Here is a 26,125-nt window from a genome sequence, read left to right on the forward strand (position 1 = left end):
GAGTTATGAACTGGATGACTAATTCCATTCCGTTCCAATTTTATTAATACCGTTGACAAAAGTTCAGTCAGACAACGGGGATGACAGACACAGAACCATCCTTCATAAAGTGTCCCTTTCTTCTCTAGCACCTACTTCCTCTCTCTTTGTGTTTTTCTTCTTAGTATTATTATTATTTTGATTTTTTTCATTATATATTATAAAATTAGAAAATGTTAATTTAAATGTCTTAGTTCAGTACAGAACTGCATGAGTTTAATTTCTTAAGTTAATGTGAGAATCTTATTTATACATAATTTCTAACTATCTTTATAAGTACTATTTAAGTCTCAATACTATTTTAATAAATTTAAAGATTTAATTCGCTTAAACTTTATATATATATATATATGTGTGACTTTTTTCATGCATATTATTAATTTAGGTAATGATATTAGTACATTTTTTTTAGTGTATTTTTTATTTATTTATTATAATCAAATTTAGTGTAAGAATTTTATAATAACTTACGCAATATGTTAACCCAATTAAGTTAGACAACATCATTACATATATTCTAGTGTATAATGTAGGAAGTAATTAGAGAAAGATAAATAAGAAAATTGTATTCCCCACCAATATTTTATAATACTGTTAAATTTATCATTCAACTTTTAAATTCCACATTTTATCACCAAAATTTTAATATTTCATATATTATTATCCTGTAAGATCATATTTAATATTATTAATTGATCATTAATATAACATATTTATTATTAACGTTATATTTTAACCGTTGATATAAATTATTACATGACCTATAAATGATGAAATGATATAATGTATTATGTCAAATAATTAAAGTAAAACTTTAATAATCAATTAATAATGTAAAACAATCAATTAATAAAATAATAAATATACAAAATAATAAGTTTGAAAATAAAATATACAAATTTGAGAGTGGAATAACAATACTCACAAAAGTGTGAATTTTGGTAGAAAATAAAAAAGAGATATTGAGCTTAAAAATAAAGTAAAATGAGAGGGAAAAAAATAAAAATAAAATACTTTTGTTGTTATAATTATTATTCTATTAATATATTACAGCCTTTGCCCTTTTCTTTCATCCAGTTTGGCTAAAGCCAGTTAAGTATAGCAGCCTTCATTATCACGCCTTTTGTCATAACAATAACTTCCTTAATTAGTATTTGAATTCAATGTCGTTCTTCTTCTAGTAATTCATTTTTGATGGCTGTGGTATATGCCCATGTCTGCTATAATTAATAATTGAAAATCTAAATCTTTATTTCGTACGTGAATTTACTTTCCACGTCATGTTTCGTAGCTTAATTAGGCAGCTTTTATTAGCACGCCAGCAGATCGCTGTTAATATCTTTTGCTATTAATGGGGTAAGTATTGCATTGTTAGTACTCTATCTATTTTTATTTGAATTTGAATCATGATTTTGACTATAATCCTCTTTAAGTTATACATATCTTCTAATTAATAATGATCACAATCTTCCCCTGGTTAATGGTTATTAACTTTACCCATTCTTGTGTCTGCTGAGTGTTTCTCCATTGTGATATTATTATTTTGCTAAAAGGCTTGCACACGTTTTAAATTACAGTCAATTTGTAGTGCCTTAGCTAGGTCTGCTTCCAGAAGCTTTGATAATTAATTGTTTAATGGCTATTTTCAAGAATTAATCCCGGTTCAATAAATTTTCAATCCATTGATGAGTTGAGTTCTTTAAATTTAACCCACTAAAAATGGTGAGTTTATCAAATTAACTTAATGGGTTTAACTCGCTTTCTCGTATCCTTAAAAATAGAAAATGATTTTTCAAATCAAACTACTCTTTGTTTCATTAAAAAAAATGTTATTATTTATGTTTGTTACACTTTATCAAGTATAGTATAAAGATTGTGTTTGATCAATTGATCGTATTGAAAAACTATACATACGCATTAAGATAGGAAAAAATATAGAAGGTTTTTTTTTATTTTTACATTTTGCACTAAGGAAAAAATCTCTTAAATTATACTATAACATAAAACCAAGCACATGCTATGTATTAAAAGGTTTTAATAACACCTTATATATCACTAATAGTATTTTTAAAAAAATATAACTTATTTATTTAATAACATTTAGAGAATTTTTTTACTTACGCTTTGTCTGTATTGAAAATAAGAAGGAATATGGATGAATGGAAAATAACACAACTAATTTTTCCATTGTTTGGACCTCTGTAAAATACTAAGAGATTGCATGTTGTGGTCCCACGTAAAAAAGTATTATTATTTTATATATATATATATATATATATATATATATATATATATATATATATAGAAAATGGAAGGAGAAAGTGTATGTGCTGGTTAATAAATAAAAAAACATTTAACTGGGTCACATTTTTTTATTTGAGAAATTTATATTATTTTACTTACATTTTTTTTTTCACTTTTCACACAGTTAAGTACATCGTTCTCTCTCCTATATCAAATTTTTTTTTTTACAACATCACATATATAGTTTATAAGAGAAATAATTTTATTCTAGTTCAAAGTTCGTTATTTTTAAATATTGAATATAATTATATATTTAGGATTTAAACTGAAGACATTCAGTTAATTTATATCATCGTGATAGTAATTCCATGTGTTAATATAAAAATGTATCCCTCTTTCTATTTAGTTTCCTTCATGTTTTTTTTAAACTAAACATACTAGGCTTCTTCGGTTTAGATATTTGAAAAATATTGATGCTAAAATAATTAATATTTAGAAAATTAACTGTTTTAAAATAATAATTATAAGATTATTTAAATATAATTTGAATAAATTATCAATCTTTTAATTAAAATTAATTCTACTTATTGAAAAAAAAACATTTTAATGTATTACTCACTGTAATAAATTAGTTTTGAAGTTCAAAAAATTACCCAAACTTTCATGCTTATTACAAATTAAACTTGATTTTGAAACAAGACATATATAAAAATTCAGCGTTTGGCCATTTTTTTATTATAATGAATGTCCTCTGATTTGATATATAACAAAATTGGTAGATGAATGTTGACTATGTTATCCTTTAATTAGTCCGTTGAAGATATATTATCGCACACTAACGAATGGAAATGACACCGCCAAAATGAATTTCAATTCACTAATTATATATGTGTGTGAAAAACTTTAACTTATGCATGGTTGTTACATTGCTTGTCCTAATATGTATTTGGGTTTTGGTATCTCTTTACCAATTTAATACAATTAATTTGCTGATAAAAAGAAAAATAAATTTGCTTGTCCTCTATGGTTTGCAATCTATTTGAGAGTCGAAAAAACTGCCACGTTATCCGAAAATAGCGTGTATATAGAAGAAAAAGAAAAAAAAAGAGTGTGAGTGTGTGAGAGTGAGTGAGTGCCACTACATAAGTTAATTAACCTCTCATCACACTGATCTTCAGTATGATTGCCACAGTAAAATTCTCATTCTTGAAATTCGTTTTCCTTTTACAACAAGGTTAAATTAAATTATATATAAAAAAATTAGTCTATTGTACTCTCCTATAAAAATTGGAAATTATATTCTATAGTTGGACTATGCAAGCATTAATATTGGCAATGATCAGAATATTAAAAATATGTAATTAGTTGGCTAACATGACGTGGATTCTCTCAATTCAAATATATAAATAAATATAGAAAGAGATTGGGTATATATTTTCTAGTTCCAAAATTGCGTGCTGTGTGTGGATGGACGAAGAAGAAGAATTGACGAGGGGATATATGGTGGACCTATTGTTTGTATGAAGTCACTAGAAATAATTCCAGAGTTTGATTTTGAAAACTGTGTATAGGAATCAGAGGAGGAGGGTTCCCGGAGAGTACTGAGTTGTTTCGCCATAAATTATAATTGGATAATAGGTGTCACATGTTGAGACAATTCTTTTAAAATAAAAAATTATCAATCGATACACTATAGTGTAACATATTTTTTCTATGCAAGTTAAAATAGATTTTTATGTCGATTGACCTAGATATAAATGATAAAAAAAAAGTCTTAATTTTTTATGTTAACTAACAAATTAATCGACGTAAAATCTTGTTATAATTAAAATCATTATTTTACACTAATGATAATACAACACTAATTTATTTTAAAATAATTTATACAAATAATTGTTATCTTTTTCATCTTAATATGTTTAATATAATTTCATATTAAGACTCCAACAGATCAATATTATTTTAGAAAAACAATATTATTGATAAAATATAATTAAATTAAATCTTATGTGAATTTTTCATGCACTTAATAATGTCAATGCTAACTAATTAGTTACATTTAAATTTTGTTACCCTTCCCAAAAATATAAAATATAAATGTATTACGTGAAAACTAAACTCAAATATTTTCTTACATGCCCAACATATGTTACCAACTAATCAGATTATACATTAAGTAGACTAATTAATCAGGTTTAAAATAATTTTTTTATACGTAAAAATTATAATAATAATAATTTAAATATAAAATCTTGTATATATCATCTTAATTAATCTCTCATCATTAAATTGACCTTAAAGATTTATTTAAAACAATTTTATTAAGAGTTTAAAAAAGAGATAACAAGTCTAAGTATATATTATTGTTCACTTTTTTAATACTAATTTGACAGTTAGTTTAATTAACACCCGTAAGCTTTAGCCCTAACAAATCTGTCTCTCTCCTTTAAATATATACATGTTATGAATAATAATTAGTGGCTTAATTATTGGATGTCAATATTCATTATCAATCATTACCATTTATATGTCCGTTATGTATTATTTTCTTTTATTGTATAATTGTTCAATTACCACATGTACTTATAAATAGGTTATTTCTCTCCCTGAGATAATACATAAGTCAGATTCTATTCTCCATCTTATATTGTCTTGTTTCTTCTCTCTACTTTTTCTCTCTTTTATAACACGTTATCAGCACGATAGTCTTTTATCTATTGGTGTTACAACTACAATATAAAGTTGTGAAGAATTTTCTTCAAGAAGGTCATCTTTATCAAGACAAATATTTTAAGTATTGAACATGTCAAATATTGCGAAACTCGAATTTGTTGCTCTTGACATTACGGGAAAGAATTATTTATCTTGGATATTAGATGCTGAAATACATTTAGATGCAATGGGTCTTGGAGACTCTATTAAAGAAGAAAACAAAGCATCTAACCAAGATAAGGCTAAAGCTATGATTTTTCTTCGTCATCACCTTCATGAAGGGTTAAAAGCTGAATATCTTACCATAAAAGACCCACTTGTTCTTTGGAATAATTTAAAAGAAAGATATGACCACCAAAAAACTGTGATTCTCCCAAAAGCTCGTTATGATTGGATGCATTTACGGTTACAAGATTTTAAATCTGTAAGTGAATATAATTCTGCAATATTTAGAATTACTTCTAAATTGAAATTGTGTGGAGAAAAAATTACTGATGAAGATATTAGTTGGAATGAATTATCACTATCTCATCTTGATCCTCGTACAAAATAATGTGAACTAGAAGTTCAAAAGATAATTCATTTGCAAAATCTAGCCAACCAATTACCAAATGTATTCACAGATCCAAAAAGGGTGACTAAGTCATATGTACCAGCGGCTAATACTCCAATAAGAGTCGAAGTCCCTGTTGGACAAGTTAATACTACAAACGAGTCACAAATACGCCTGAAGCGTGGTAGACCAATTGGTTCCAAGGATAAGAATCCTCGAATAAAAAAAGGAGCTAAAGAGCAAAATGACCAAATTGTGGATGTAAAAACTCAAAAAGATTCCTTTGACATAACTCATATTCCAGTTCCAGAAGAAACTCAGGTACCTGAAACTATTGAAAATGAAGAGATCTCAATAAATTATGTCATGAATGGAATACGATGGAATCGAAACAATGTCAATATTGATGACGTGTTTGCATATAATATAGCGTTAAATGAAATAAATGATATTGAGGATCAAGAACCAAAGTTCATCAACGATTGTCGACAAAGAAATGATTGGCCAAAATGGAAAGATGCAATTGAGGCAGAATTAGACTCGCTTGCTAAGCGAAAAGTTTTTGGACCAGTGCTACGTACACTAAAAGGTGTAAAACCAATTGGATACAAATGAGTTTTTGTGCGAAAACGAAATGAAAATGGTGAAATTGTGAGATACAAAGCAAGACTAGTTGCTCAAGGTTTTTCACAAAGACCCGGTATTGATTTTGAAGAGACATATTCACCTGTAGTGGATGCAAACACTTTTCGTTATTTAATTAGCCTTGTTGTACATGAAAAACTTAATTTACATCTAATGGATGTAGTTACAACATATTTATATGGCTCTCTTGATGCTGACATTTATATGAAACTCGTAGAAAGATTTAATTTGCCTGACGATGCAATTTCTAGAGAAGATTATTCGATTAAATTAAATAAGTCCCTATATGGGCTAAAGCAATCAGGTCGTATGTGGTATAATCGACTAAGTGAATACTTGTTACAAGAAGGATATAAAAATGATCCAATTTGTCCGTGTATATTTATTAAAAGATCTCAAAATGGATTTGCCATAATTGTAGTTTATGTAGATGACATAAACATTATTGGAACTCCTGAAGAGCTTTCAAAAGCAATAGATTGCTTAAAGAAAGAATTTGAAATGAAGGATCTAGGAAGGACAAAGTTTTGTCTAGGATTGCAAGTTGAATACTTAGAAAATGGAATTCTTGTGCATCAAGAAACTTATATAATATTAAAGGTGCTTAAAAGGTTTTATATGGACAAATCACATTCATTGTGCACACCCATGGTTGTAAGATCTTTATATGTTAATAAAGATCCATTTAGACCCCAAGAAAAGGATGAAGAAATACTTGGTCCTGAAGTACCATATCTTAGTGCTATAGGAGCACTAATGTACCTTGCTAATTATACACGACCTGATATAGCGTTTGCTGTTAACTTGTTAGCAAGATATAGTTCTTCACCTACACGAAGACATTGAAATGGAGTTAAACAAATACTTCGTAATCTTAGAGGTACATTGGATATGGGGTTATTATATTCAAATGTTTCCAAACCAGAACTAAATGGTTATGCAGACGCAGGTTATTTGTCGGATCCTCATAATGGTAAATCATAAACAAGATATTTGTTTACAAGTGGTGATACAGCCATTTCATGGCGATCTGTAAAACAAACTATATCAGCCACATCATGTAATCATGCTGAAATTTAGCATTACATGAGGCAAGTCGTGAATGTGTTTGGCTAAGATCTGTGATTCAACACATACAGGAAACTTATGGTTTATCTTCTGGAAAAATGACATCGACAGTTATATATGAAGATAATGTTGCATGTATTGCACAATTGAAAGATGGATACATAAAGGGAGATAGAACAAAACATATTCTACCAAAATTCTTTTTTACTCATGATCTTCAAAGGAATGGTGATATAAATGTTCAACAAGTCCGCTCAAGTGACAACCTAGCAGATCTCTTTACAAAGTCACTTCCAAGAAAAGTTTTTGAACATTTGATACACAAGATTGGACTCCGTCGTCTTAAAGATTGTATGCATGAGGGGGAGAAATAAATATTTATGAATGATGTACTCTTTTTCCTTCACTAGGTTTTTATCCCACAGGGTTTTTCCTAATAAGGTTTTAACGAGGCACATTCTAAATATTGGACATCCAAGGGGGAGTGTTATGAATAATAATTAGTGGCTTAATTAGTGGATGTCAATATTCATTATCAATCATTATCATTTATATGTCCGTTATGTATTATTCCCTTTATTGTGTAATTGTTCAATTACCACATGTACTTATAAATAGGTTACTCATCTCCCTAAGATAATACATAAGTCAGATTCTATTCTCCATCTTATATTGTCTTGTTTCTTCTCTCTACTTTTTCTCTCTTTTATAACAATACAAGATTTTTACCTTCGCGCAATATTTTTATTTTTAATCAGCAATATATATATATATATAAATAATAAAAAAATAAAAAATAAAAACGTTCAAACTTTTATTTGTATATTGTTGTTAAAAAAATTCTCAATCTGTTACAATTTATTTCTTCAATTATTATTAATTGATTGAGTTTCATTTTTAATTATTTCCTTAAATTATAAATATTTTAAAAACCTTCATAATTATATTAAATCTCTTCATTTTTACTATTATTATCCTGATCTGAGATAAAAATAAAAATAAAAATAAATTATTTAATTAAGAATCAAGATCCGATGTATAAAGAGGAATTATTTGTAGATAAATTTTAATTTCCTGCCACACTTTATACAAGGTGTAGGGAATTTATACATAAAGTTCTTTTTTTTTCTATGGGACAATTAATTAATGCGTAAAAATCAACCATAATAACTAAACTACATAATCAAGATTGAAGACTATTATAGTATAATGGAGTCCATTTCCAACGGCAGATCTATGTCCTGGTTTGGCATACAAGATTCCTGCAAGTGGGTTTTGTCCCATCAAATAATTAAGGAATTGCTTATTGAATCAGTTCCGACATATACTATTGCATGTGTCACTTTATGAAGTTGCCAATTATGATCGTGGCATAGCCTAACTATATGGCATGGACTCAAGCAGTGAGAGTTGACTAGTTAGGATTATTTGTTTTAGAATCCCTTCATCAATACGAACAAGAATTTACATATTTCAATACACTAAATTAAAAAGTAAAGTGTTTTGTCTTTTCTATTCAACAAAATGTTTAGATTTTTAACGATTAACTAAACATGCACTCAGTAACTGATACAATTTAACATTTAAAAAAAAAAAAGATTTATCATCATATATTATTTGTTGATTATGTAATTTTTTTTTGCATTAATTAATAACTACAATGAAGATTAAACTCTATTCCTTGTCATAAAAAAGAAAAAAGATTAAACTCTATTACACAAAAAAATTCACACAATTTTTTTATTTATAGCCACCACGCATCAGTTGTTGAATGATTTAATATAGATAACTTATAATTACGTAAAAAGGTCTACTACACTAGTTTTTCTTTTCACCTCTCCTATTCTGAAATTATAATTAATAAAACTTATGCATTACAGCTGTTGACCTCAAAGCTTTTGAACTTATGCAGTTGTATTTATATGCACAAATTAAACTAATTAACGATAGTTGTGTGAATATGCGCGTCAATTAATATATATGTAGCTATAATTAGCTGAAAGCACTCAATAACTAATTAATCAAATCATTTTATCAATTGGGTAACGTTGAATCATTAGTATATACAACCTTCATGAAGTGATTTGAGCTAATTAATTAATGAAACCCTGCGATACATATATATAGAAATTGAGGTCACCTCATTGTAACAAGTACGTACGTGGTGTGAAGTTGGATAACAATTTTTGTTCTTTTTGTTCTCTGTTTGTTGAAGACCCTCTTCATCTCTTTCTAATGTGCCCGATGACATTTAATACTTGGTTAGCTGTTACTAATTGGTTGGAGGTTGCGGTGGTCTTTCCCAATTCTTTAATTTCTCTTTATTTATATTGGACGAATCTTGGTATATATAAAAAACATTCTCACTTTTTGCGGGTAGTTTGGGTTTCTGTTATCTGGTCACTATGGCTTCATCGAAATGTCATTATCTTTCAGCAAGGTACTACAGATTGCAAGGAAGTGTTGGATAATATTAAATTGCGTTCATGGAAGTGGATTAATAGTTCTGTCCTTGGTTGTTCTTTTAGTTACACAAGTTAGTATTATAACCCGAGTTTGTATTTCTCATAGTTTCTTTCTAGCTTTAATTCTAATTATGTCTATGTATCTCTTGTAACGGGTTGGAGTACCCCTAGTATTTCCTTTAATTTAAATTTCTTTTGCTTATAAAACAAATATATAGAAATATAGGTAAGGTAGGTTAGTTAGAGTAGCATGATATATATACCATATAAGAATATGACCAATAAAGCTTAATTATATAATAGACAATGTATCAAAAAAAAAATCATATAATAGACAAATCACGAGAGGCAGAGCTATAAAAGCTAGCTATATATATAAACATGTTAACGAAGGCAACCCCACCAATAAACGAATGGGGGGGAACTCCCTAGTTTCTAGTCTGGTCAAGGTCTTATCATGTTGTTTACTATAATGGCCATTAAAGTGTGATGTAAATAAAAATAAACATAAAGCATTAGAATAGGAGTTAATATTTCAATCAAATTCTAACTTTGTTATATCCATTTATCTTTTTCTTAACTTCCGTCCCCATTTGTATCGGTGATATTGATATACTTCGAATTTAATTTGTCCTATGTCCTCAATTCATTGGATCACATTTTACCTAATTTATGGCGCTTTAAATTGCCTTACTATTGCATCGTGAACTACAAGCGGTGCTTCACAATATTTTATGTCCTGTGTCTAGGGGTGGGTATGCGGATCGGTCCGGCCTGTTTAAGGTCCGGTCCGCAAAGTCCGCATTTTTAACGAGCCGGATAAATCCGGTCCGCGAAATAAATGGACTTAAATCTTCAAGTCCGTATCCGGCTCGTGAAGCCCGCGGATAAACGGATAAGACCGCGGGCCCAATTAAATCTAAATTGTTTAAATGAATATTGACTCAGATTTTAAATTTCTTTTCCTTTATTACCTATGAAAACATGAGGAAAAAATATATATAAAATGATATAAATATACTTCTAATAATAACATCAAACATTGTAAATAATAAATCAAAGTCTTAAATAACAAAGTTTACACATTCTAAATTTCTAATAGAAATATTTAAGTCTCAATGCCTTTAAAATTTAAAGTCCAAGCATACCAACTATTAACCAAATATTAAAGTCTTACTACCTTAAAACTTTAAAAGTCTTAATACAGAACCAAACAAATATAAAACATTTGTAAGTCCAAGTACATCAAAGTCTAAATACCTTAAAACATCAAAGTCTTAATTAATATCTTAAAAACAAACATAAAATATTTGTAAGTCCAATTACATCTATCAAATATAATCAAACATCTTCAATAATAAAATTTGAGTCCACATTTAAACGGGTAATCCGCAGGCTCGCGGATTAAATCCGCAAAATTCGCGGACTAAACGGATCGGACCTAAAAAGTTCGTATGATTATACGGATTAAAAAAAATGGGTCCATTATCCGTGAAGTCCGCGAACTTACGGACCGGTCTGCGGACTCAAGTCCATATACCCACCCCTACCTGTGTCACCCCCATCTCGCTCGTCTCATTGAAAAAATTATTTGGTAGTAAAGGATTCTACTCAATCGTTACATGTATTTAAGGTTTTTAATTTATCAAATAAATATAATTTTTACTTATGTAATTTATTGTTTTTATTTTTAATTTTGTAAAAAAAAATTATCATTCATCTCTAACTTTTTATAACCTTTCAAAAATAATTTATATCGTCAATTCTTGTTAAAAAAAAATTTATATGGTAAAATATATATTATATTTGTTACATTTTATTATTGTCATTTTATCATATTCTTCTTGTGTATTCTCTTAAAATTGTGGAATGTCTGTATCCTAATTATTGTTGGTGGGGAGTTGGACCACCGGGCTCCCTTCTCTAATGAGGTGTCCCACTTGTCGTTGTTGTGACGGTCACGGTAGGTGATGATAATCATGATGGTTTTGAGCCAATTCATACAGTTTCTCTTAGCTTTAGAGGAGACGACTTGATGGTGGTACTAACAAAGTTGTGGACACTTTTGTTGTGTATGAGCTTTTGCATGACGAAGGAGTAACTAAGCGTGAGGTCAAACTTCTCCACGGTAAGATGGCAATTGGTGGCGACCTCGCATAAGCAGTGGTCATTAAGAATGAACTAGATGCCGTTGTTGGAAGACAAATTGTAAGAAGCTACCTCTCTTCATGTGGATCGGGATTTGAATTGGGAGGTTTAAGATTTGAACTATTAAATTTAGATCATAAAGGGTAAGTACGATCATAAGGGTGAGGATGAGAATTTAAGTCGAGGTGCAATGAAATGCATTTTTTTTTCTAAAAATATTTAAAATCAATCTACCTACGTGTCAATGGGAAAAAATATAATATATATTTCATTTATTAGATAAAATTCTTTTAACAAAAGTTGACAATAAGTATTATTTTTTTAAACTCAATAAAAGGTTAAAAATGAAACAACAATAATAAAAAAAGTTTACAGGGACCAAAAATGATAAATCAGTAAATTACATCAACAAAAATTATATTAAATCAATAAATAATAATTATAAATATTCGTTTTAGTATATGAAACCTTTAAAATAAAGTCTCATATGTAAAGAGACGACCAAACATAACGCCTAAATCTTTTGTATTCAAGAGACCTGTTAAAATAATTAGGCCAAATAAATAATAGTAATGAAAGCATCATTTAAAACAGGAAGGATTTATGAAGATAAAGAACATGCATATGACTTCAAATGCTATATATAAAGAATTTTTTCAACTTTTACAAGAATAGGTTAGCTACTTAGCTTCTCTATAAAATATATTAAATAAATATTTATTTTACATATTTTTAACTGTTCTACATATTTTGAAAGTTATATGTATAATTGTTGTATATACAACACTAGTGAAAAAAAGACTTTTAAAATCGGTTATTTTCAACTTTTAAAATTGGTTCCGTAATTAATTTTAAAAGAGTCGATTTTGAAAGTTAGACTTTTAAAATTGGGTAAATAATCGATTTTAAAAGTTAACTTTTAAGATCGGTTGTTTTATAACCGATCTTAAAAGTCCTGGCTACGAAAAAAATTAAACTGGAACGGGTCGTTCCAGGTTGTTAAAAAGGAGTACGGGTCGTGCTCCCTGAAGAACGGCCCGTTCTCCTAGTAGAACGACCCGTTCTCCTAGAAGAATGGTCCGTTCTCCTTGCAGAACGGACCATTCCAGATTTGAAATTTACCCAAAATGAACCTACAACAAAAATAGAGACAAGAGAAAAGCATGAGAAAACGAAAAGAGACACAAGAAGAGCATGGGAAGACGAAAACGAAAACGACAACGAAATTTACCTTATTGGAGACTGTAGAAAATGAGAGCGCGAGAAAGTAAAAAAATGAATGGAGGGAAAGATTAAAGAGAATGAAAATGGAGGGAAATATAAAAGGTTTCTAACGATACTTTTAAAAATGGTTATTTAAGAACCGATTTTGTATACTACATACAAAATCGATTCTGAAATAACCGATTTTAAATCAGTTCTTAAATAACCGATTTTAAAAGTAGCACTTTTAAGATCGGTTAAAATTTAACGATCTTAAATTATTAATGTTATCAATATTAATGTTATAGATAATAAAAGTATGTTATGTAAAATTAATAAAATCATTTAAATTACTCGATCGGCACACCTAAATCATTAATTAATTAATTAATTTAAACCAATCATTTAAAACTATCATTATTATATTGCATTTTACGAATTAAAGGTCTTTTTAACCTCTAGCATGTATGTATATATGTAGAGTTTAAATATATAGCAATGCAATGTATTGAAGAAATTGCAAATATACATGCATGTACATGAGGTTGGATATCTCGAAAATATAATTAGTTCAAAGTTAACGTTAACCAAAAACATGTCTTTTTTTGTTTTTGTCACCATAAAAACAAGTCTTTAAATCGGAATTATTGTACTTTTTTTTCTCACTTAAATGATTGGATCGGCCCAACGCAAATAGCTCAAAATGAATTTTGATACTTAAGAAGTGTGTGTGGCAGTTGGGGCTAAGCATTTATTAAAAATATAAGGAGGCCTTGATGGACGCCATTAAGAAAATGGGTACAGAATCAACCCCAAATTTTTATATATGCTTCATAATTTCTTAATTATTTATCTCGTTGAAGTTGAGGACTTCCAAAACCCTTTTCTCTTTTAATAACACAGTTACACTTGTCAAAACAATGTCCTGTACCGAGCACATTCCACTTGAATGAAGCAGTCAAGCCAACAGAACCCATCTTTAGTGGAACAACCATTCAAAGCTCAAGAAACCTAAACCAAAACCAAAACCCTATCACATGATGCAACAACATTTTCCTTCTTATTTAACCACACCTCGACATGTGGATCAGGAAATGAATTTGCAAAGAGAAGAAGCACGTAATGTTGAATTCCTACGTGACCCCTCTGCTTCTCTCCGCTGCCGGCATAATTTGCTCCTCTCTAGCCATAGCAGTGTACCACTGCATCCTCTTGAGGCACTTCGTTAGGCACCACGCAGCGCAACACAGTGATGACAGCACAGACACAAGCCACGCCGAGAACAACGTAGGGGTCCAAGAGGAAATCCTCAACAAAATCCCGCTTTTCTCATTCACAACAGAAAAGAGCGATTGCATTTATCATTTGAAACAAAACGAATGCTCCATTTGCCTTGGACAATGGGAGGATAGAGATGTCGTAAGGTTGTTACCATCTTGTAAACATGCTTTTCATAGACATTGCATCGATGCATGGTTCATCGACCATGCCAATTGCCCCGTTTGCCGCTCACCAATCACTCGTGATTTCGAGTTAGCATCGTTGCCACTAGCTTCAGAAAATAATAACGTGGAAAACGAACAAAGGGAATTGCATGTGCATGATCAGGATATTAATATTCCACGTGATCATCATTATCATCCATTGGTTAATGATGATGTGAGTGGTTCAGGTTCCACTTCCACCCCAAGATTTCAACGACCATGCCGTGCGTTGCTTCACGCGCACTCTCTATCATCTCACATGCGGAGAAAGCCGCGAGGTTTGATCATGGGTTTGAAAAGGTCCTTGTCTTTGGATCAAACGTCGTCGTATATTGCAATTACTGTACAAAGAGATCTCGGAGAGGCTTCCACCTCTTCTTCTACGAAAGGGGTCATGACGAGTTTGTGTAACTATAGATCAAGATGGGATTTAATGAGATCCTTCTCGCAGTTTCGGAACAGTAGTGAAAGTGGGAGATACAATGGGATTCTTCCCACTTGATGAGATTTGCTTTAAATATGGTTATACACTTTACTTACCATGAATCATGACTGGCCTGATTAGTGGACATTTCTTCTCTTCGAACAAATAAGTTCAAGCACATAATTCTCGTAAATAATACAGATTAAATATAAATATAGCCTTTCGTCGTGTTGATCTCAAATAATATACTTATATCTTCGTTGAAAGTTCTAATGAAGGACCACCACAATTATGGAGTATTTTCTGACGCATCGATCTTTTTGGTGATCAGAATTTCTGACACACATATTGCACCGGTTATTGCTTTCTTACTCATCATATCAATCCTTGCTTCGGAGGAATGATGGGATATGTAAGTTCTTAGATTTATGTATCATGTACCTACAAAGGTAGACGTTGAAAAATGATAGCTAAAATGTTATCAACACCATAAATTATAAAGTGATTCATCATTACATTACATGATTCTTAAATAGTTTTTATATGATATGTAATTAAGTGTTATTAATTAATTTATTTTTTGTATATTGGAAAACTTAAATATATATGTTATATAATGATTAACTAGAAATATGAATATGTATTGTTTCTATACTATTAAATAATTTTTTGATGAACAAGGTATTTGTTTGAAAAAATATTTACTCTAAAAGTTTAATGAAATTTTTGTTTTCATATAGATAAAGTATATCTTTTATTGAAGACAATATTGTTCAAGTGAATAAAATTATTATGAATGACAACATTTATTAACTTTCCTAAAATTTTATTTTTAACTCATGTATAAGTTAGTTTTGAGTTAATTTATGAAAAATTTATTTCAATTTTTTTTTTCAATAAGTACTTTCAAAGACATTTACTCAAATATATCATAATCTTTTGAGATATTAAGTTTATATAAGGTATTCACATTTTTCAACAAATGTTTTCTATACATACATAATTGAAAATCAAACTTTCAATCATAGATTTAAAGATTAAGCTTTCAACTACATATTTAAGATATAAGACTGACTATCAAATCTCGCATTATCTTAATTTAATTAAGATTTAATTACTTACTACTATGGAAGATGTGCTTAGGTTGTTTTGATAGGTAAAGAATTCTTGTTTAATATGTTGTTAAGTATTTGATTTAGTTAATTATTTCCATTATTATAGGATATAGGCATATAATCACCTTTTTATAATTAACCTTATATATATATATATAAGGTAAGTGAGTAGATTTTTTTTATTTTTTTTTTATGTGAGGATGAGAGAAGTAAATCTAAGTCATATAATCATACGTAAAATGCAAGAAATTAATGTAATGGAGTCATTTAAAAGGTCTTGTAATTTAAAAAAAAAAATCACTTGATTTTGTATCTTTTAATCTTGATCATTCATAACAATATTTAACTATCGATCTGGGTATGATACAAATCTAAAAAAATAATATAAAACATTTCAAATATTGTATTGATCACAGTACAAGAAAATGTCAATTTATAGATGAAAAATATCCATGAATATATAAGAATCCAAAAGTAAGTAAATATATGTGGGTAGCAAAATTATCTATAGGTGTACATTTAATAAACATTACCAAAAAAACATTCATACTAAAATCAATCAGAAAGTTTGGTGTCTTTTAACAAGAATATTTTCCATTGATGATTACTTAATTAAGAATATTTTCATAAGTAATTATTTTTTTAGGGAAGTTAACAAACTCATCATTAACATAAAAAAATTAAAAAATGAACAACTAATAATTTAACGGACCAACGAATATATTCTTCGATAATATTATATCGGTAAGTAAATTATAATAATTAGTAGAAAACTTGATACTAATTTTGTGTTTCCCCTTTTTCCTCTATTGACCTAGCTCCCCATCTACTTTTTTTCAAAAGAACCTTATAACTTGTGAGATCTGCCTCTCCTTCCCAAAAACTCCCCACGTTGTTTAATTTGTTGCCTCCTTTGCCTTTTGCCCTCATCCTTTTCCTGCTTGATATTGTCTTCCCCCTCTATGAACCTCAATGTCTCCTTGTGTGCCCCCATAATAGTCATTATATATAATTGTTGGGACTCGTTTACAATGTTGGAGATCTTACTCAAGATTGTAATTGTGGGGTTGAGTGGCTGACAACATCATGTACCAGATTGAGGTATATTTTATTTGCTCTCATAATTCACAAGAGATCTATCAATTTAGAGGACGAGGTATCTGCTACGGAAGAAGAGATTTGTTAGATGAATCCACAATTTCAATCCTTTGTTAGTGTCGTCCTTTCATTTCTTGTCACTTAGTGTGCGAAATGTTTTTTTAGCAACAACTAGACAACCACCCTTAGCAACAGTTGGATGACAATGTTGTCTTTTTGGCCAATAAACCAAATTATTTAAGTATTCTAAAATGAATAAATCCTTGAAGACTTGCATAATATTGGATAATTTATTAGAAATTTATTATTCTTTTAAACTTTTTCATTAACAAAAAGTAGATTCATCGAGTTATATCACTTTTCTTAAGAAGACTTGTTTAAAAAGTAATTTTTAAGGATTTTCAAAGAAACAATATCAAGACGGTTGTTTAATTATGGTTAACATGTTGGGATAAGACTTCATTGAACCCACAATTTTTCATAAAAAAAATAAACATATATTATTTTTAAACTTCAGAATCACATTCGATTTTTAAATTTTTTTTAACTCTAATCTCTTGGAAAAAAAAAAGAGTAAAATTTCTTTATTAAATGTCAATTCCTTGATCATTTGATAAAATAACTTGTATTAAGTAATACTTTTCAAAGATATTAATGACCCACATTCATTCATGAAATAATAAGATTCATTATGTGCATTACTTAAATTCAAAATTAAGATAACATTTCTTAATAATAATCAAAATTGTAAAACAAGATATGTGTGATCAAATCATAATAAGCATTCAATACAGAAGTTAATATATTAATTTTGAAGTACAACAACATATATATTCATAGATACATGCAAGTGAGTTCAGTTAGATCTAACCTTGACAATGAAGAGATTAATTACCCATTCTCAAGAGTTACCACAAGAGAAAATGATACAATGAAGAGGAAAACGACTCCTTCTTTGCTCTCAGTTCCTACATCAATAAAATAGTAATTAACCTATGTTCCCACATTACTCCGTATTTTATCTTTTCCCCTTTTAAAACAAAACTAACAGTATTCAAAGAAGAAATGCAATTGCGAAGCAGTTGAACAAACTCGTCGCGCGATCTAAATTGATACCAGAAATGGATATTGTCTTGTCTTCAACTGCTCGGCGACTTGACACACTATGTTGGGCGATTATAGAAATTCAAGAACTGTCGTTGCTCGATTATCAACCCAAGATTATATGACTCAGAAACATTGCCCCGCAAATCAACAATCGTTGCTTAATAACCAAGTCGAGAAGAATAGCCTCCAAAAAAGCGCCCTACGAGTCTACAATCGTCTGACGAAATTGAGGCTGCAAAGAATTGGCTTTAAGATGTTTAAATGATTGCCCCGTTACCTCTTACTGCATGTTTACTTTACCGTTTAGAGCATGTTTACTTTACCGTTTAGAATAACTAAAAGTATATTGAATTCAATTCATCCACATTCATACTTTACCGTTTATAAGCAACTCCCTGTACCACATCACTGCTAAATAATAAGCTCTGACCCACTTTATAGGTTGCTTAAATTTTAACAGAGTTGTTTCTACAAGCAACTCTGCTAAAATTTAAACAACCTATAAAATGAGCCAAAATTTATTTGACAGTGATGTGACACACGACTCACATTGGAAATGCTCTTACTGTCGCGCAATCCTTCAGAATAGCTTCACCGCTCAACGACAAAATTGATGCCCAGCGAATGACGTCCTCTAAGAGCCTAGAATTGGCTTAGTTGGATAAAAATCCCTAAAATTAACAACATTGAGTTCTACAATATTGGGTAACTCACAAAATGCTAACATTTGATCAAAAAAGCTGGCTAAAGATCTAATTTTGAAAGAAAATAAGATAATTCTCTATTTGAAATGTGTATAATTTGAAGTAATTTAGACAATTATCAGATAACCAACAGTAACCAAATGACGACCAACAACATCAAATTAATTCTCCAAGATATTTTAATTATTAGATAAGACTTAAGTTTAACTTTTAAAACCATACATATTCACACTAAATATTATGAATGGTTGATATTAGACAATATATATGAATTTGTATTATTAATCACTAAAGAGACCGAGACACATAGTTATAAATAAATAAATATTAAAATTATGGATAATTATTAAAAAAGATATAAAATGATTTTTTTTTTATATTTGAGAGGAATAATGGTCTATTAAAAAGTGAAGACTAAAAGAATGATTATTAAAACTAGTGAGGTCGAGGCATTTCGTGCCTCTATTAAAAATAAAATAAAAATAAAAATTAAATAATAAAAGTATATTAATTTAATTGGTATTATGATTAATCTATTAATTTTAAGCTTTTAAATTTAATTAAAAATATTTTTTCTAAAAAAGTGGAGACCAAGGTAGTTACTGAAAAGGGTATTTCCTTTATATATTAGTATAGATAGTATAGATATTATGATTAATCTATTAATTTTAAGTTCTTAAATTTGATTAAAAAATATTTTTTCTAAATTTTTAAAATAAAAAAGTATAATGATCAAAAAAAAGTAGAGACCAATGTGGTTACTGAAAAGGATATCCTCTTTATATATTAGTATAGATATATCCCTTTATAATAGGTATAAATAATCAGTTTATTATTCTAGATTTTATATGTATTCTTATCATGGAATGTTCGTTATATGATTGGTCTCGTGGAATTTTTTTTATTGATTATAATTGGTTTTATTAGGAATTTCAAAAGAATTAAAAATCAAATTTCTTTTGGATTTTTGAAAGAAGATTAAAAAAATAGTTATCCAGGTGAACTACAAATTTAGGCCACAAAAAATTACATACGAATATATCTGGGAGAAATTTTTAACAGAAATTCTCGTACATGAAACCGTCATTAATTACTCATAGAAATACTAATTTGTCGGTAATCTTTTCCTACACGCAATTTACCGACTAATATTGTCGATCATAAATTTTTTACAATTTTTTTATAGTATCGGCAAACATATACTCGTTTGTAATAACGAAATTTCTTGGAATCCCGTGACATTCTTCATAAATATTATCAAAAGTTTTTATTAAAGCTTTCGGTGTAAGTTATGATACTGAAAAAAATAATTATACAGTGACATATATCCAATGATCATATAATATTTGTTATTAATTATATATATATATATATATATATATATATATATTTATATTGATATATTATTAAAAATATAATTATAAATTATAATGATATGCAATATATATTATTAAATTTTATTCAAAATTAACATTAAAATTATATATAATTATATATTAAATAAATTTATATCTACATATATTATATATAATAATTTTTTTTATTATATGTAATATTTCTTGTAATGTTATTAAATGACTAAATGAGCATCAGTCAAATTGTTAAACTAATATGATAATTATGTAAAAACAAATGTCCAATGATACAAATGTTTTAATTTTTTTAATTTTTTTTTACTGTGAAATGAGTTAAGAGAAGTTAGTTGTGAGGTATTCAAATGCTTTTCAAGTTTAAACCTTTTTTTTCTTTTACTCTTATTATTTTTTATATAAAAAAAACTTGAAATATATCAAATAATATTGTTGTATTATAAGCATAAAAATATATATTTTTTGTTTAATTTGGAAAACACGTGTAAATATTCTTAATAAAGTTTAGTGTTAATTAAAATGATTTAAATTATTTTTAAGAATTATAATATTCATGATTCATGATTCATAAGAATCAAATAATCACTTTATTTTGTTTTGGTCAATCACCAATGCTATAATTCAATGTAATAAGATTTTGATCTATATTAAGAGCATATGACTTCAATCTAATTGGACCTTGGTTAATCAATAGTGTTATAAATGAGCCTAATTGGACATTGATCCATCTTTAATGTAACACTACGATCTAATTGAATTGGGTCAATCATTAGTGTTAAGGTGAAACCTAGCTAAGTTTTGATCCATCATTATTATTGTATCACTTTAGTCTAGTTGGATATGGGTCAATTACTAGTGTTATAGTTGGGACTATTAAGTTTATTGAGTCCATCATTAGTTTAACATTTCTACTTAACTAGACCTTGGTTGTTACACTAGGACCTTAATTATTTGGCCTTGGTCAATCACTAATGTTATACTTTGACTTAATTGAGTCTTTGCTAATCAGTAATGTTATAGAGGAGTCTACTTGGATTTTGGACCTTCATATGTATAACAATTCAATATAATTAAGCCTTACTCAATAATAATTATTATAATTGGGAATAATTGAGCTTTGAGGTTGTAGGGCACCAACATCATTAACATCTAAGTTTGATACTTGTCCGACACTTGCATTTAAGTCTAGTATCAACCCAACACCTATATTTAAGTCGGATACCTATCAAACATCCGCATCTAAGTTCGTATAACCGATTTTGTATGTATTTTAAAATTGGTTATAAAGCAACCGATTTAAAAAATGGTGATATTATTTACAAAAGTGTCACCATCTCTCTTATTAAATGAGTTCTCTTATGACTAATTTTAAATCTCAATGTCATGTGCATATTTTGTGCTAGTGATTTTAAGACATCATTAAGTTAATTTTTTTAAAAAATAAAAATGTAAAAAAATTATAATATAAAAAATTACATATTATAATAAAATATGCTTATTAGGTTAATTCTATTTACTTTTAATTATATATGAAATATTTATTATATATTCAAATTTTTGTTAAATGTGTAGATGTTTTATAAATGGTTTAAAGATCGAAATTTTTAGTCGCAACATATTACATTTCTTTTTATTTAATTTTTTTTTGTGACCGAATGTTTTGAGATCCAAAAATAATAATTCTTTTAGCCATCAAATTTTTGGGTTAAACAATATTTAATATTTAATAGTTATCAAATCTCATGTTTATTGTGAGTGAGACTATTTTTCAAAGAGAACATTTTTAACTATTTTTTTTATGAGAGCCATTTTAGAAAATTTTCGACCTTTCATCTCTTTCAATTTATTTGTCTAATTTTTAGTTTTAAATTAAATTTCAATATTAAAAAACACTTTTCCCTATAAATTAGAATAAGTATTTGTTTTGTAAACAATTTGCTCTTCTGATTTTCTCTCACATTTATTCTTATTTAAATATTCTCATGCCATGAAGGTATGTCTAATAACAAAAATTAAAATTATATATTTTATAAAACAGCCTCTATTTTTAAAATTACAGTAAGTATACAACAAGAATATTTATTACTATTTCTTGTTATTAAATTTAATTATTTATCATGTTTAACAAGAAAATACCTCAAATTTTTATAAAAGCATATATATATTGAGTATCCTAATAATTATATTGTGATATTTTCGTTCAACATTTAAAAAAAATCGAACTTAATAAGCTAGATTTCCACTTTTTCCATAAAAATAGTTAAAAAAAAAAAAAAACAAAAACTAGAAATAAAGAGTGAAAACATTTGTGAGAAACAATATTTCTTAAAGCATTTTTCTAAAAATACATATCAAACATGATAAGTTAATTTTCCTAACTTCAAATTCTTAGAAAATTAAAAAATAATAATGAGAACTAATTAAATCACTATCAAATAGTAATACAACAACCTAATTATCTTTCTATATTGAACCAATCCCGACATGATGCATATTCTTGTTTTGAAGTATGATAATGTTATGACCTAAATTCAATTATTGGTTGATTTGTATAGTTTTTAAGTTTAGGATAAAGGTAGATCTATGAGTTTTGTTTTTATTGAGGCTCCAAAATTCCAGCGCTCCTAATCCTACCTAATTGCCTTGGCGCATTAGTTTAATAATCAGAGAAAAAGTCGGTTCGCAACAATAATATAAAGTATAAAAGCACCACCAATCATTCACATCTGTTACAGTTACACTGTTCCCCTGTTCTGTTCTTCTCAGGAAAAAAAAAAAAGAAAAAAAGAAAATCAGTGGAATTACCAAGGAAATTAGCGAGAGAAAAGTAGAGGACGTGTTTTTACGAGAGAAAGTGTGGGCAATGCAATTCATTGAGCTCTCCGAAATTGGCAATGACAAATAGAAAGTTGAGTTGTCCCCGTTACTTTACATGCACACGAATTAATATTAATAAAATTAAAATACAAAAGATATATCTAATAAAAAGGTGTGGTTATCTTTATGTAAACGGAGCATGTGGATGGTGGGCCATTGAAAACTATAAAACGGAGTCCCCAAAGACTTGCCTTTTTATTCCTTAATTACGGATGCACCCACAACAATTAATTATTAATCAAATCTGCATTATTGAATCTTCACAACTCACAAGGGGGAATTTGTTATTTTTTTATTTTACTCGATCGAAAAGAGGGAACTTTCCTATATACCCTTTTCTTTTCCCACATCACGGACCTTGGACAAACAAACCCCCCTCCTATTCTTTTTGATTTTTATTGAAAAAATTTATAATGACGAGGTTTCCCACCTATATTACAAGAAAAAATAAAATAAAAAATGGTGATGAGGTTGAATAAATATTGAATATGTACCAAATTGTAGGGTAGAAGGAATGGAATAAATAAGCATAAGGATTGGGATTCATGAAGCAAAAGGTGCCCTATGAGGAATGCCTTTTCTTCTCCTTGCATTGGAAGCAGGTGGAGGAGGCGTGGCTGGATACATGTCTTGTGTTGATCCATCACGCAATCCTTCTTCTTGCTGTCTCGATGAGACCGATCCCTTTCTAGTAGCATCCATTGTCAATTCTTCATTCCCACCATCCAAAGCAAAGCTTGCATCCCCATTTTTCTTTATTCCTTCAAGCTATAATTAACCCAACAATTAATTAATTAATTAATTGTACTTGTCACGCCATGTTCCCAACAATTAAAAATTAAAATGACATGTAGTTAGAGTGACATGATGAATATTGAAAAGTAGAGGGAATATAATTATGATGGCGATGGGCTTTCAAGTGTAGGTGATGATGTATGGGTGGTGGGTGTTATACCCATATGATGGGGATGATTGAGTTGTGAATGATGTGCACGTTGATAATGAAATGAGACAACAGTAATACTATGTATCTCACCTTACATCCCAAAGAACAGAACCGAAACGGGTCCAAGAGGCTCCTTCCGCAAATCTCACAAATGTGAGCTACTCCTTTTCCAGATTTTGGCTGGGGCCTCACGTTAAGGAACAACACTCGCGCACTGTTGATCACATACGTCTGCACTCCACTGATGTCTAACATCTTCTGAATTTCAGCCACTCTCACCACATCGTGGTACGAGGATCGCCTTATCTATGATGTAATCATTCATCAATAACATAAGTTAATTAAAATAAACAAAAAATGACCATCACATTATTCGCAGCGCACCTATACAATTTGAATTATAAAGTATGGTATTATATATTATTATTGTGTGAAACATTATAACAAAATGACCTGAATGACTTGATGATCTTTGTGTCTGGAAGAACGGCAATAGAAGCAAAAGGCATCAGCATTATTACAGTCTAGGCAGAACATGTTACATTCGCTCCTAGCGGCGTCTGCGTGAATCCGACACACGCTGAAGAAGGGTGTGTGTAGAAGTTGTTCAAGCCAAGGAGGTACCAGCACTGTGTCCTGCTCAAAGCAAAATTCCACATTATATGAATCATCAATTCAAACACATGATAATAGATATTAAGAGACTAGAGGCAGCACTGCACGCATATATGAAAATAAATATAAATATATACCATATATATATAAAGTGTCCCGGTAGCTGTGGATAATGATAATTATTAATAATGAAGAATGCGGATTGAATAAGAATGGTGATGGGATTGTTGCAGATGAAAATGGAGATGGAGAGAAAGAGAATATAAACGGCCTTTAACTTAGAAATCAACTACACAACAACGCTAAATACTATAAGGACAAAGGGAGATAGGGGATTGGACGGAGGAGATGGAAAGCGGTGACCGAGGGAAGACCACAGGCGTTGGATCTGTTTGGCGCTTACGCTACTTTGGATCTTCTTTGCGTCTTCACCGTCTCACTATACATACAACTCCGAGGTCGGCTACTTCGCTATTTTAATTCATCTTCATTCATACTTTTGCTCATCACTTTTATTTACATCTAAAAATCAAATTTCAGTTTTATAACTGTACAACAAAATTTATAATTAATAGGAAAATAAAAAATATATAAAATATAAAACAAGATAGATAAAATTTAAAATTTATAACTATATCGCATCTCTTATTTATGCATTATAGTTATGTTATAGGTTTATTATGATTTTAGCCTTTTGTAGTTTAATTTTTCACTTTTAATTCTTGTAAAAAATTTCATCTTGTAAAACCTGTATGTTGCATTTTTTAGTCTTGTTATTTAATTATAAAAGATGATAATTTATATCATTATTATATGTCATGTCATCAAAAGCTGATATCATTATATTTTACATCAATAAAATATCATATTATTTGTGTCACATCAATATAATGCTATATAAATTTTAAATAAATAATTTCAAATAAATATTAAAACATCATCAATATTAAAGTATATTAAAATTATATATTTGAAATAAATATGAAATAGAAAAATATAAACCAAAATGTAACTTTTATAGTAAAGACTTTGTTTTATTAAATATAACAAATATAGAGTAAAAAACTTTTAAAAGTGATTAAAAAATACATTTGTCAATTTAACATTATTTTTTCTGTATACTAATATTTTAGTATGCATAAAATGTACTAACTTATTAAAATTTACATTCTCAAATATTGATATTTTCTGATAAATTATTTAATTTTAATTTAGAGATAAAAAATTGATTGGAAGAATAAGAGGTTAAAAAATCAAATGTAAAGATAAATTGAATGATCGAATAAATTGTTTAACTAATTTTGAATT

The 26,125-nt window shown here is 28.6% G+C and overlaps 2 protein-coding genes across 2 annotated transcripts; one reads left to right on the plus strand and one right to left on the minus strand.

The window, feature by feature from the left end:
- The first annotated feature begins 14,199 nt into the window (after positions 1-14,199).
- Positions 14,200-15,063, plus strand: LOC109796396 (RING-H2 finger protein ATL32). Its single transcript, XM_020356071.3, has one exon. The coding sequence runs from the start codon at positions 14,200-14,202 to the stop codon at positions 15,061-15,063; it is 864 nt and encodes a 287-aa protein (XP_020211660.1).
- Positions 15,064-23,073: 8,010 nt separating this feature from the next.
- Positions 23,074-25,293, minus strand: LOC109797892 (protein RGF1 INDUCIBLE TRANSCRIPTION FACTOR 1). The gene is made up of 4 exons (XM_020358052.3): positions 24,955-25,293; positions 24,656-24,838; positions 24,293-24,508; positions 23,074-24,024 (listed from the first exon to the last, which is right to left on the minus strand). The coding sequence occupies exons 1-4, from the start codon at positions 24,955-24,957 to the stop codon at positions 23,800-23,802; spliced, it is 627 nt and encodes a 208-aa protein (XP_020213641.1). The 5' UTR covers positions 24,958-25,293; the 3' UTR covers positions 23,074-23,799.
- Between the last annotated feature and the right edge of the window lie 832 nt (positions 25,294-26,125).

The sequence above is a fragment of the Cajanus cajan genome, chromosome 6, assembly GCF_000230855.2.
Source record: "Cajanus cajan strain Asha chromosome 6, NIPB_CcT2T_4, whole genome shotgun sequence".
NCBI classification, from domain to species: domain Eukaryota; kingdom Viridiplantae; phylum Streptophyta; class Magnoliopsida; order Fabales; family Fabaceae; genus Cajanus; species Cajanus cajan.